Genomic DNA, 14528 nt, shown 5'->3' with positions numbered 1-14528 from the left:
TAGGTAAAACAATCCCTAAGGAAATGTGGAAGTGGGTTTTTATCTCCAACACGAAGGATTCACAGGGTCAGAACTATTTTGTTCACATGAATCTCACTCTTCAATGGACACAGCAGCTGCTGCACAAATTCGTACAGGCAAGCTGATAGAGGATGAAAGTCATTTTAGCTGAAATATAATGTGAGAGTACTAGAGGGAAAGACTCACAGGGATGAGGGGTTAATCATTGCAGGATTGAATTGAGGTTCCAAGATAGAAAAATTGCTTTTCTGTTTGATTTTGAGAGGTCTGCAGCTTTCAAAATTCTGGTCACAGGAGGATGTCCCTCAGTAGATGGTTCTCATTAGAATTTGTTGAAAATTTCTTTGAGGGAACTGTTTTTCATTGACAAATTTCATTTAATCAAAATAGATCTTAAATCCTTGCTGTGTTTGATTCAGAGTGTCCTGGGATGAATGCTGAAGGTCTACCCTGGATCTGTTAGGCATGAGTGAGACTGAATATTGCCAGTGAAGAGGAAATAGTTACTCTGTCACAGGGAAGTTTAAGCATGGAAAAGTTTTCTAGTTTAGACTGATAATCAAAATTCTAAAAACGTGTGGAATTAACACATTTAAAGAAAAAAAAATATTATTTGGGTGAATCAAATCTGTTTCAATCTTTTTGCAACATATTTTGGTTTTGACCTTTTCATTCCAATTAACTTGGATTGCAAAACAGACATTTTCAAGTTAAATGGAGCCATTGCGTTCCATGTTGTCAAACAGCACATATTGGTAGTTCTGAAACTCCTTTCCACACAATTTTCAGAGCACATTTTTTTCTGAAAAGCATGCTTTCCTAGAACTACACTCACCACTGACAAATACAGCTTTCCAAAAGTGGGACAACAGACCAACTCTATTCTAGAGATGATGGTTGCTGTTGGCTTGCTCTCAGAAAACAAAAACTTAAAAATACTGCAAACTGCTGTGTAATGTTACTAGATGACTTTTATCAGCAAACCACCAGATCTGAGTGACTTAATTGATACCTTCTGTAGAAATTTCTTTGGAGCTGAAGGTTATGGCTGGTGGAAATGGGTCAAATAAATCTACATCTGCCTGACAGAACTGGTGATGCTGTCCCAGCAACTGCAGAACCACTGGGAGAGTGGAAGGATTTAATTTTTCAGAAAGGTACTTATAAGAGAGAGGTAAGACCTTTGGGTGTTAATAAATGAAGTATGATGTGATATTCAGCATGCATTTAAAGATAGGTGTATAACCTCTATATGTGATTGGACTGTTTACACAGGGGAGTTAGTTCATCTGCTTTCAAAGCTCTCATTCATTTTGTAAATCTGCAGCACAATGATGCAATTTGCTATACATGGCTGATTATGAAGCTGTTTCCCAGACTCCTCAATGCTCAAGGCGTGTGGAATCGTATTTGTTTTCTTAGGAAAGATGATCACGATCAGCACTTTTATCAGTGTGTGTGCCCACCTACTGCATAAAGGTCCACTTTGTAGTTCCAAGAACTGACAGAATGCTTTAGTGAGATAAGGAAATATAACCATTCCTCTAGGGGTGGTTGACAAGGAAAAAACCCACAGTTACCTCAGGGAGCCTTCTGAAAATTCTTGATTTATTCTGCATTTCCCCTCTCAAAGACATGGGATACAAAATTACATCGTTCAGGGTCCCTTGATAAGTACCAGTTTCCCACTCCCAAACACCCAGTTTAGCTATTTAGATCAAAGATACATTAATTGGCAGTGGAGAACTTAAGGGGAAGAAAAATAGATTTGAGTAGGCTAAGAATTAATGCATTGGATAGCATTCCTAAAGGATCTCTTATAGTGCTCTTATCTCCTGACGTGCCCTCATCTGATAAGTGGCTAATGGATTCTCAAGTTTTTTCTCTTCCTTCATCGTTGGCCACTCACAGCTGCCCAGGGTTGCTGGAGTGCCCTGCATGAGCAAGATGTGCCTTGCAGCCCCCAAAACCAGGTACTTTGATGTCTCTCTGCCAGGAAGAGCAGCCATCCCCTTGGTGCTGGGGAAGCGTCTCTGTAAGCCTGTGTCAGGAGGCTGCTGTGGCTTCAGCACATGCTGTGGAGCTCTTCCTGCTGCCCAGCTGCTGCATCCATGTTTCCATACCTGCAGTCCCTGCCTCAATGCTCCTGAAGTGCCAGCTCAGCTCTGCTTGACACCATGTCAGCATTATGTTGTTCTGTTGTAGAGAGGACCCAAGGTGTTGCAGGAAATACAGCGTTTATCCCATAACCTTGTCTTGCAAGGGCTGGAAACTTTCTCCTTTTAAGTAATTTTGAGCTCCATTATTTATTGGCATTAGCCTATACTTTAGATTAGAATGATAATTTATCTCAAGATTGTCTGATGAAATTTCTTGAGGTATAACAAAATATCTGAAATACTTCACTGACTTACTGAGACCCACATGGCATAGGAGGACCCAGTCCTTTTATTTTTATTTTTTTTCAATATCGATTTCTTAAGCCTTATGTGAATGGTTGTCTGCTTTTCAGAGCCTGGAGTTATTAGCATCTTTGAATTTTTCTTCTGTTTGTTATCCCTCAAAGTGTCACTATAAGTCCTCCACTTATTAGGACTTCAAGTCTAGGACTCAGTAAAAAAGATTAGGTGGGCTTTTTTTCCCTATAATTCAGACAATTCATAGGTGTAATATTTGAGCCCTTCAAACTGCTTTCTGAAAGCTGTGCTAGACTCTGAGACAAATAGTAATTCATTAGCTCATGTATATTAGTTCAGTTGTAATGTTTTAAAAAGGCTATCAGCTATCATCCAATTCAGTTGTGTGTCGATCCAGTATCTGAAGACTTGTTAAGTAACATCCCATCTGCTAACCTATATCTCTAGAGTCATTTAAGCAGCTAATGTGAGTGTATCAAATCATTCCATCTGTACTATATCAATATTTTGGAAGCTTTTTCTTTTCACAAATTTGTTCTTTAAAACAAAGAGTCTCGAGGTTCTTTCCCCGAGATTGTACCACATTGTCTGATAAACCACTTCCCCAAATGTTCTTAATCCTACAACCCTCTAGTAGAAGTAGTAATTAGATAGAAAGGGTAATTTAGGCTAGGCATTTAATGTTCTGGTAAGTCGGTGTTCAACGAGACGTGAGGAGGAGGAGCCATCATCATCGAGGCAGCCTTTCCATAGACATTGGAGTCCTGAAGGTTGTATGGACAGAAACGCCTCTCACAGGAGATTTTATTTGTCTGCATGCTCTCACATTGCAGCTCTTGCCACATTATTATGAGCCTTGTGTCAGACAACACTGTGCAGTGTCTGCTGCTTTTTGCTTTGGCAATCAGGGCACATCTAAATTATTGTACAGGGGCTAGAAAATGTGCATTTTCATTTCCATAGGTAAGAGCTATGCAGCATATAGATTGCACGGACCAGAAAGATCTCCCATTAGTCAAGTCAATTTTTGCTAGTTGCCTTTGAGAATAAATCCTAAATTGTGTGTATGCCTCACCCAGATTATCATAATGCTCTTGCCCTCTACAATAAAATTAGCCTTCTTAATGCTGGCAATTCATATAGCTACACAGGTGGGCACAAATAGAATCCTTCCTGAACCATCCTGCATTCATTCACAGCTTCAGGTTTTTTTCACAAGAATCCTAATCAATAGAACCTAATCAAGAAAGCAGTAGCTTCACCTAGACATTAAATAACGGCTTAGGCATTCATAAATGTTTCTCCAACAAGAAGGTGAATTTATGTCTTCAATACTTACCAGGAAGAATTTTTTTAATAGAAAAAGAAAGCTTCTACAGAAAGCTGATTAATGCTAAAATTTAAAACATAATATAAAATAGTAAACCTTTTGTTTGCCATTTGAGCATACCAGTAAAAATATTTCAAAGGGAGTCAACCAAATTAATGCCAAAGTGTAATTTTTAATGCATTGTAAACCCTCTCACAGGTATCTCAGAGGAATAATAGTTGTTTATCCCTTTGCTGTGGTCAGAATATTACAAATTGTGAAGTCAAAGGCCAATTTCTTAATCGAATGGCATTTTGAGCTATTTTATTTACAAATTCTCTGCAGTTTAGAACCAAAGCTGAAATAAGTCTCCATCTTCTGGGGAAGCAAGATGGCATTCTGCTAAATGCTAGAATTCTATCATTTGAAGGGAAAAAAGGCAAAAAAAGAAAGCAGCCAGTGAGACCTACGAATATAAAAGCATTTGAGATCTCAGAAGGAGTTTAAATCAATGCACTGCCACAGTTACAGCACAGATGAAAGAGCCTGCTGTCTCAATTGCCAGGAAACTACTTAGAAACTCTCACTTTGATTTTTTATTTTTTTTTTGGTAGTCCGTTACATTACCACTAAATGCAATATATGGAGACATCACTGCTTTGATGTTGTACAGCTACAACAAATGGAAACTAATATGGTAGAACAGTCAAGCTATGTGATTTGCATTTGTATATACAAATATATACCCATCAATCTTCTTACTTCTAGACCGTGTATCACTGCCACCCATCTGCCTCGTTACTGAATACTTCTGTTTTCATAAAAGTGACAATTATTTTACACCCATATAGTCAAGAGAGATACATCTATTTCAGAGGGGTGTAAAAATTAAAATTTTCTCCAAGCTATTGTCTCCTAGAAGAAATTCCTCAATTGCAAAGCCTTCTAAGAGTGCTTTGAAACAATTTCAAATTGGAGCACAACAGCTGCCAGACATTATAGGATTTTTGTTCACACAGGTCTTCTCAACCAAGAATACATACTGTCTTCTTGCAAAACAGCACATTATTGAACAGCCTAGAGTCTCTGACCTGCTGCAGTGTTTTCAGTGATCTAGCAGTATATGAGATTATACACAATACCTCTTGTTGGGTGAAAGTAGTATAGGGAAAAACTGACACAAGCATGTCTAGATCTTCATCTCTTCTGTGGCCACTGCTGAAATCCCAGCTATTGATGGAATAGAAATAATGCAGGTAGGGACTAAGGTTCATTTTTGGCACCACCTTTCCCATTATCACCTGTCCAGCTGGGATTTTGCCATATAATAATGAGTTTATGTAAAAACTGAAGGTCACAGGGTAAGAGAGAGTGCACAGCCTGAAGAGGACTTCACTGTTTACTAGTGTTACAGAAAAAGATTTCTCCTCTACAAGATCTCCCAAAGGGAAAATGCACTGAATAGGAATTGCTTTACTGGGTGATCTGTCTGGAAATGCCTCAGGCACTCTGTCCAAATTCCGCATGGATGGCACAAGTTTTCTTTGCAGTCCCTCAGGATATGCCAAATTTTGGGCAGGAACCACTTCTATTTTTGTAGAGAGTGAAACAGGGTATTTTTTCCCATGCTTCTAGAAACACAGGCATGGGCAAAACTGAAAGGTCTGACACAGACAGAGCTCTCAATAAACAGTGCAGTGGATTTGCCTCAGTAAACACTTCAGGAATTGGCATCTCTTTATTGTATAATGATTCTGCTAACAGCAAAGGCAATTACTACCTTTTTGTGATGGACGTGGAAGTACTTGTCACCAGTAGTAAACTTTTCTTCAAAATATATTAATTGAAAGTTTCAGATTTGTGTGAATGTTTAGTAAAAATCTTTTAACCTGTAAAAATTATTTTACACAATAATACCATTTACTCCAGTTCCTCAAGTAAGACCTGTAATGTCTCTAGCTCCTGTGACAAAGTTAACTCAGTTTTTATGTTCATTTAGTAGTAGAGCAGACTGGTCATTTCTTATGAAAGACAACGGGATGGATCTTTGTGTGCCTCTCCCATCATTGCATTGTGCAGAACAGTTTTACTTAGAGCCTTAACCTGTGATTCTTTTCACATCCCCATTCCCCAATGAGATAATTTGCTGTATGTTTACCAGCAGCAAAGCAGGTATTGTGTCTTTTAGTATCTCAGACATGTCTGTATAGATTAGAATTGTAACTTACAGTTGCAACTTCTCCTGAGCAGTTTTAGATTTCAGAATACTGAGTGCACATGTAATTGATTATACATTGCATGTTGGCCTAGGTGTCTCTTTTGGGATAGAAGGGGCAATCATTGGAGTCTGGATCTGGGAGAAAAGGAAGGAGATCCAATGTTAAAAATTAAATTGTAGCAGTTCTACTACTGGGAAAGAGACGGGCAATGCAGAAAAACCAAGTTTGTGCAAACTTATTTCCCTGCATATTAGTGCAATATGAATAATACATGTTACCTTCCTAAAGAGGAAAAATGTAGCACCTTTCTCTTCTGGTCCAAGTTCTAGAGACCTATACAAGCAGGACAGCAGGACAGCACTTGTCAGCAATACAGCTGTCAGCTTTGTTGTGAGCCTTTCTTCACTCTGTCTCATAGGATTGCTCCTGGGGACTGGCTCCACAGGCCAGTCTCATCTTCCACAGAAGATACTTTCTACCTAAATGTTTCAGGCAAAAGGCTGGGTCAGTGAACAGCTGAATGCTAATTTACTCATTAAACAGATCCACTTGGATTATTTAGGATTAAGGGCTATTAAACAGGTGCCATCCCTGCTGTGCAAAGTCCCAGCACTGCTGCTTGCCAGAACCTGGGCTGACAAACCACACGAGCCATGGACCCAGTCGTGCTCTGTTCATTGCACTGGTCCACAAGCAGCTTGTGTTGGCCACAGGGCACAGACCAGTGCTCGAGCACAGCACAGCAGGGCTGTGTTCTCACTTGTGAAGTCTCAGTGCTGTTCAGGTTGGTGCTGAGGAGAGGGGCTGGTTGCAGCCAGAGCTGGGTGTGCGAGGCAGGGACGGCAGCCCTCACACTGCCCTGCTCACCTTCATCCCCTCCTGAGGTGGTTTAATAGGACATTAAATGAGAGGTGGCAGCAGCCATCGTGGGTACAGCAATGTCTGGACTGCAGCAGAGGGGCTGGGCTCAGCACTGAGCCTTGCAAGGGAGGCAAGTGCCTGTTCCCAGGGCGAGCAGCTGGAGCAGAGCCGGGCATTAATGGGCTGTGCAGATGGGCTGGTTCAGTTCTGCTGGGATTTTTCCGGATGCCTGGGTTTGAGTCTCACCTGGTCTATTGCCCTGCCACTTCCTTGTGCTGAAAAGAGGACACAGTGTCATTTAAACTGGTGATTCAGAGGCAGCCAGGTATGATGCTAAAAACCTCTCTGTGGTGTAGAAATTGTCATGGCTGATGGGTCATGGCGACCTTTTATCCTGACTTTGTTCACCACCTTTTAAAATTCAGCAAAGGCTTCTACACTGATTGATGGAAGATACAGCAAGCCTAAAATACAAATCTCACCATCTGATTTGTGCAACATAAGCTCAGAATTCTGGAATTTGCCAAAAGCGTGGCAAAACTATTTCAGTTGTTTTTGTACGTGTTAATGTTTGAAGCTCTCTTGTTCTAGGAAAGGCCCATAAACATAAGCACTTGCTTTTATCCCAGTGACATCAGTGAAAGGCATGCCTTTGGCTAGTTACCACACCATTGGGCACCATGGTAAAAAGGATTCTAGAGAAGAGGAGGCTTGTTTGAGACCACTTGTTTGTTCTAAGCCTTTCCATTTCATGTAACACTTTTCTTTAGTGCAGAGATTTACATTTTTCTTAAAAATAGAATTTTGCCTTTAGTTCTGCAACTTTCTTGGCTTTCCAGGGAAAACAAATAGTGCACTGCATATAGAATCACAGGAATCGAATAGTTAGCTCTTAGTGTGTTATTATCTTCAACACATTTTTATATTATTGCAGTTCATAACACTGCACCACAAGCTGGAAAACCGTAAAAGCCTCTTTATTTATAAGGTTATTACAGGTATACTCGTGTGTATCTCATGTGTATACATCCTGTCAAAATATTTCAACATTTTGACAAAAGTGTCTGAACTTGTTTCAAGTGACATGACATGACTTTTAACTGCATTTTTTTACAGTTTTATTATTTTTAAGAGTGGATAATAAAAGTGTTACCTATGCACTAAAAAAACCCAGCAAATTCCTTGCTGTGCAAAAAGGTTTCAATAAGCATCAGTGGAGTTTTGCAGTTAAATAACCTGTACAGGAAGTAATTATGATGCTCTCTATAATTGCAGAAAAAAAAAATAAATACCATCTTGAAGCCTGTGGAAGGTATAACAGACCTAATTAATGCCACACTGTTTCTCCAGAGAAACTGAATTTTTTTGTAATGTAAATGCACTGCATAGAAAATGTTGTTGTGCTTATTTTATAGTTGTCCCTTATTTTTTTTTTCTTGTTCAGCAGCAGTATATGGTATTTCCCAATGTGATGTGTACCTTTCTTCAGGACTGCAAGTTGTATTGTCATTTCTGAAATAGGGAAAACAATATATTCCCTGTGCTTTTTAAGTGTTGATGTCAATTATGATCTAAAGTGTGTTTCCACATCCCAGAAGTGTGGATGTGTTTGTGCATATCTGTGTGCACCAATTCATATTCTAAAGTAGGTGGCTACTTCATTGTTGTGTTCACTATGTGTGCATGGAGCCAAGGTATTATCAGTAGCATTCGTTTCAGCTTTTACAATAAAAGCTGAATCAGGCTGAAAATACTGACACATCTGGAATTTCAAAGCATTTCCAGGGACTGATAATTAATGGCACTCAATCAACCCTGTACCTCGTCACTGATGGCTGATTAGAGTTTAGTTAATGAGAAGGTATTCAGACAACAGTCAGGGGGTTTTTTTTATTCAGTTGTCAGTTTGGTTGGGGATCTCTGTGGGTTTAAGCCTGAGCTGATATCCCCAACATGCTCTAAAATAACCCAAGTAAATGGTCAGACCATTTTCTGCTGTCAGTAGTTTTGTGTTTACACGTTAAGCTCTGCAGGTCAGGATCACTATATGTTTATAAAGCTATATTGCTATCTATGCTTCTAAAGTATCTAAAATAAAGTGGCCTGGCCTCCCAGTTGCACAGAGTGGCAGAAGGGGATTGTTCTGTTCTGTTCTGTGCCTGGCAATGCTCACTCCATACTAACAGGTCAGTTTAATGAATGCTATTGCTGAGACACTTCATTGGATCCAGATTCATCTCAGGGCTATCCAGTGGAATGGCAAGAAACAATGGGCACAAATTGAGATTCTATTTAAATATAAGAAAAAAGCTGCAAGGGAGATTGAACGCTGAACCAGGTTCCCCAGAGAGTTGTAGTCTCTGTATTTGGAGATATCCTGCAGGCAAAGCTCTGAGCACAGGTGGGGGTTTGCCAGTGTGCTGGTGTGCTCAGCAGTAACTCCCCAGCAGGCACATCTGGGGCTGGGCTTCTAAGTTTATCTCTGAACAGCCCTCGGGTCTTGTCCAAGGGCTGCTGCTGGGAAATCTGGGCATAACTGATGTTATTGAGCCCTTTCTTTCCTGAACTGCACTGGTGGTATCGTGACATAGGATTAAGCAGACAATAAACCCGAGTTCTTGTCGTTCTTTCCCAGCGGGGTTGCAAGAAGGGTCACCTGATAATCAGTAAATCCATAGAGCTTGCTAATTCCATGTGCTTCTCTGCCAGGGTGGTGCTGATAACTGCCTTGCATTTCATAGGTGTGCAGTGCAATCCAAAATCAAGATTTCACTGTTATTGATGACTACTGCACCGGACTGCAAGCTCTTCTTTACCTGAAAAGCATTGAGGAACTTGAAGACTGGAATGGACAGAGTCCTGCAACCATGTGCCATCAGAAAGGAAAACCAGTACCTAGAATTGCTGATCTGATGGGAAAGGTATGTTGTTTTATTGCCATTCCTGTATAATAACACTATGTCTTGGTTTTGAATGTAATTCTATAATCATTGTATGCAGTTTCTGCTACTTACCTTGATTAATCACTGCTGCTGTCACAATTAGTCACCAAGTCATTTTCCTTCTGAATATTAACAAATATGTAGGCAGCTTAAGAAGACAAACTTGAAATGACTTGATATGGGCTTGATTTTTACTATAAATACAATCTCTTCACCTGTTTCATAACATCACATCTTTAAAAAAGTATAGGATATGAAATTACAAATGCATTAGAACAAGTTCTGGTACTGCTTGCTTTAATGAAACTCAACTCACTTCAGATTGATCCTAATATTGTGCCAGAAGTTCCTGGGTGCAGCATTCAGGAGACATGCAAAAGCCCTCTTGCCCTGGCTCTGAGCAGCTGAGACAGGTAGCCACAGACCAGCTGTTAGCTGGAACACCAGATCAGGTAGGAGTAGTCTTTCAATCACCATACCTGAGTACCTCGTGGTCCTTCATGTGTGCTGATGCCCAAACCCTCTGCAAGACAGGGAAGCTCTAGATGAGGATCAGTGACACCAGACAATTTAATAAATTCTGCAAGACCATTTAAACCTAGAAAGCCTGTGATGAAATAGGAATGTAAATGATGGTCAGCATGAAATCCTAACCTCTGGACTGTCTTTCCTCTCTGCTCTAGTAGTTCCCTGCTACAAAAGCATTTTTGGAGATTTTTGACAGATGCAATGGGTTGCAGCTGCCCCAGCCCTGCTCACCCCTCCACCAGGGCACCTGCTGATCCATGCTGAGAAGCAGGGAGGTGTAACTGGCTTCCTGCTGATGCCCGGCTGCCTCCTGCTCCAAGCAAAATACCTGCACAGCAGGGAGGCCAAGCTTTTGTTTCTGGTTACTAGAGGGGATCACTTTGAAGACTGATTTCAGTTATACATCATGCCTATTGATTATCCTTCCAAAAATCTGATGTACGACTGTTGAAAATGTTGTAAAAAGTAAAGAATAACAAAAGAATGGGATTTGGAGTGTCAAACGCCTCCAAATCTCTGCTTATCATTGCTGATGACTGGAATTGGATTTAGCAGGAGATTAGAGACTCCTATATTGTTGTTGTTCTCTGTGGAGCTCTGAAAATTATAACATTACCTTCAAGGAGGAAAGACAATCCTATTCCTAAAGCTCTGGATAATACACTGCTTAAAAATAAACCAAGATATAAGCAGTTTCATTTTCATCTACTTATGTTAAGCAGTTAAACCAGGCTCAAAGGGTTATAGCTAAACTTCTTTCCTTTAACACCTGTGGAAACCAAACAGCATTTCCAACTCATGTTACAGCTTTGTTGTAATTCTTCTTTAAAGCTGTACTCAGTGTTCTGTCTTTGTATTGCCTTTGTGTTTTACTAAACAGACCACTGTTGTCAAAGATGTTTCTCGTGTCCTTTTGAATGAGGAAAAAAATTGTAATTTTTAGTATTTTTTGGCTGTCGTTACATCAATAATCAACTTTTAAAAGGTTGCATGAAAATATGCTTTAAGGAAGCATTTAATAATTCAAAGGAATCTTAACTTGAAACAGGTCACATGAAAAAGAATAAAAACAAAGCCCTATGTAATCTTGTGTGGCTGGCTCTGTTGAACATTTAAAAGACACACAGACTATAGTTGATTGTGTATTCGTATTAGCACTGAATTATATCACGGTAACATTGCTACTAAATAATAGCATTTAAAGTTAAGCTGGCTGCATTGCTGATAAGCTATTGATACATTTTAGGCATAAGCTCAGGATGGCTGTTTGTCCAAGAATGAACATTCAAGGGAAAAGGAGGAAAAATAATACAACTCTGGTAACTGGAAATACCGTGATAAATGATCCTACTAGGGGCAATCAAATACAAAGACTTGATATCATTAATATTTATAATATCCTAATTAGCAAGACTGTGCCTAAGCAGTGTTATTAGTGTAACTAATTATGTTATCATAAACTAAGTTTGCAGTATTGTAGGAATCAGTATTCTTACTTTCATAAATTATTATCAATATTGGATTTCATGTACTCGTGCCTAGTAAATTTAGTTAAGTACTGTAGTTTCATCTCAATTCAAACACAAATATCTAACTTGCTTGGCAGCAAGTCATAATACATGTTTGTGAGTCTCTTTCTAAAATGAATTCATTAAAAAGCATGTCCCTACTCTCTGTTTGGAACAGAGAAAATAACCTATCGATACATTCTCATCAATAAAATAATGTGTGGGAATGTATATGTTATATATGAAGTAAAATGTGACAGTCAGAATCCTGCCTTATAGAAACATAAGGAGCTGTCCCAATTTGCGTTGGTATATACCACGAGATGAAATGCAGTTCCTTCAGTAAGACCTCGTGAGAAGCTAAACAGCAAACTTTTGCATTTAAAAAACAAACAAACAAAAAAAAAAAAAAACAAACAAAAAAACTCCCTGAATTTGCTGATTTTGATGTGTTGTGGGTTTGGTGCAGTAGATTAAAAAATCTATAGGAATCATCCTCCTTTTCATTACAAAATTACTGTTATTTTCAAATAGATTCACAGGGATAGGAAGTTCAGACATTTGACATTTTAGTAATAAGGAACTTAGGGGGGATTATTTTCACCAGCATTAAGAACCATTTGCTTTCTGATTGTATACAAATTCACTGAGCCTCTACCAGTTTTAAGTATATTACCGATTTGGGAGCCATTCTGTTCCCAGATAAGTATGTTCATAATGGTATCTGTTTTGATTCACAGTGCAATATTGAATGTTAATGTCTGTATTTTTTTATGTAATGGTGGAGTGTTCTTTTTATAATTCATTTTCTATCCTGGTTTCAGCATCAAACAGATGCTGACTGCGGAGTGTTGCCACAGGAGAGAGAAAGAGTGGAGTTTTGTCATGAAATATTGTAGTATTTGATGACCAGAGTAAACTAAAAGATAAATACCTTATTCTGAATGGTACACCTAACCTCAAACTGAAGCTGTCTTGCCAGGCAGTCACCAGATAAATGATGAACTGAACAGTTATCACTGTCAGGTGTTACATTTATCACAATAATTTCCTTCCTAAACAGAGAGAATGCTGAAAGTACTGTGCTAAATAGTGTAATATAACAAGCAGTTAAATAGCAAACATAAAATGCTTTGGCTGAAAAAGAGATTCATGTTGATTAGTAGCTGTTCATCCTTCTGCATTAATGAAACTAATACTTCTGATAATTTATAACCCTTGAAATATCAGAAGCATCACAGCACTGGAAAATATTTTGAAAACTTGAGTGCTCTTTTTCTGTTTCTCACTGTTGCAGAATCTATTTATTTTTGTATGTACACCCTAAATTTATCATCTTTGAGCCAGCAGTATTTATTTTCTGATAGTCTTTTCAGTAGCTTTTTCCCTTTTGCTAACACAGCAGTTGCTGCTGGAGGCATTGTCCAGGATGTGACCTGTGGTGCTACACTGCCTGAAATAGGAGTGAGATTCCCACTTAGAAATGCCGGCCCCATTGGTGTCCAGTCACTGATTGATAGTTTTCCATAGTTCCACCAGCTTTACTCATTCTTTCCTGTGGTTGTAACCATATCCATAACAGCTCCAAAGGCAGTCCTAGCACAGATGCTGTATCAGACTCACAAAGGTGGCCAAAGCCTGGGCTTCCTTCCTCATTGCTTTTCAGATGATTTATTGAATAGGGTTTTGCATTTTTGTTTTTCTGTGGGAGGACCTGACACTTGAAACCTTGGCACACATGACTGTCATTAATATCAGCTCTGAGTCACCTTTGCATGGAATAAAAGTTGTCAGCCTGTCTCAGGTTTAATCTCAGTGTGCAAATCTTGATGCTGAGATGAGAGAATGGCAAAGTAAAGATGACACCACAGTGCTTCTCAATGACTCCTTCAAGGAAGAGCTTGTGTAAAAGCACACTTACTTCAGAATGAATTTAGGACTGAGATCAAGTGCACGATGCAGTCAGGAGCAGTTAAGATGTAGTGCACACTCTTACAACCCAAAGTTATTAGAGTGACTGCATAAACTAGAGGAAGGGCACAGTTGGTCTCCTTACAATACAAAATTAATAGAATAATGTTTTTAAATAATATTCACGAGGAACATGCATGACCAGGAGCAACAAAGATAGCTCTGTTCTCACTAGGTGTCAGAATAAGGTGTAGCATTCCCCTGGGGTGCAATTTGATCCCCTGTGTATCTCACTGCCTCACCTTGTCTGTTTGTTACAGGACTCTTTTATTAGTTGCTCGCTGATCTTAATCCAGAGAGCTGTAGTGATTATGTCCCAGAAATGCACTGGTGACAGCTGGTGATCACAGAAGTGGTACAGTGTGTCTCTGTAAAAACTTCCATTAATGTCAGCTGTAAAAATCACACTTAATGCAGTGGCTGCTATACATGCCAGGTAGCTAAACAAAATTCTGGCCATATATTCAGTTAGTAGGTGTGGGTTTATAGGAAGAGAGGAATACATATGGATGTTTCATACTTTGCTTTCAGCACTAGGAGTTATGCACAAGTGACATTTGTTTTATCATGTCTAAATGATAAAAAATAAAAATGACAAACACTAATAATTTAAGCATCTTGATTCCAGAAATATACAAAACCCCAAACAAACTGTGACTAGTTCTCAACTGCTAAGGTTATGCTGTGCTAAAAATGCTAAAATTGTGTCTGGTAAAAACATATTTATAGACAGTGGCTTTATTCATCAGACA

General features: G+C 39.1%; 1 protein-coding gene and 1 long non-coding RNA gene across 3 annotated transcripts in view; one reads left to right on the top strand and one right to left on the bottom strand.

Moving 5' to 3' along the window:
* The window catches only part of LOC148222831 (uncharacterized), a 123942-nt gene that overhangs the window by 18094 nt on the left and 91320 nt on the right, over positions 1-14528 (bottom strand). The gene's annotated exons all lie outside the window — the stretch shown is intronic.
* DPYD (dihydropyrimidine dehydrogenase) overlaps positions 1-14528 on the top strand; it is a 337856-nt gene that overhangs the window by 282151 nt on the left and 41177 nt on the right. For both annotated transcript variants that reach the window (XM_014884797.2, XM_088170031.1), the window contains exon 20: positions 9569-9748. In XM_014884797.2, coding sequence (XP_014740283.2) covers positions 9569-9748 — 180 coding nt within the window. The remainder of the gene's footprint in view (positions 1-9568; positions 9749-14528) is intronic.

Source organism: Sturnus vulgaris, chromosome 9, assembly GCF_052056855.1.
Source record: "Sturnus vulgaris isolate bStuVul1 chromosome 9, bStuVul1.hap1, whole genome shotgun sequence".
In the NCBI taxonomy this organism is placed as follows: Eukaryota; Metazoa; Chordata; class Aves; order Passeriformes; family Sturnidae; genus Sturnus; species Sturnus vulgaris.
This window is presented reverse-complemented; position numbering and strand designations above follow the sequence as displayed.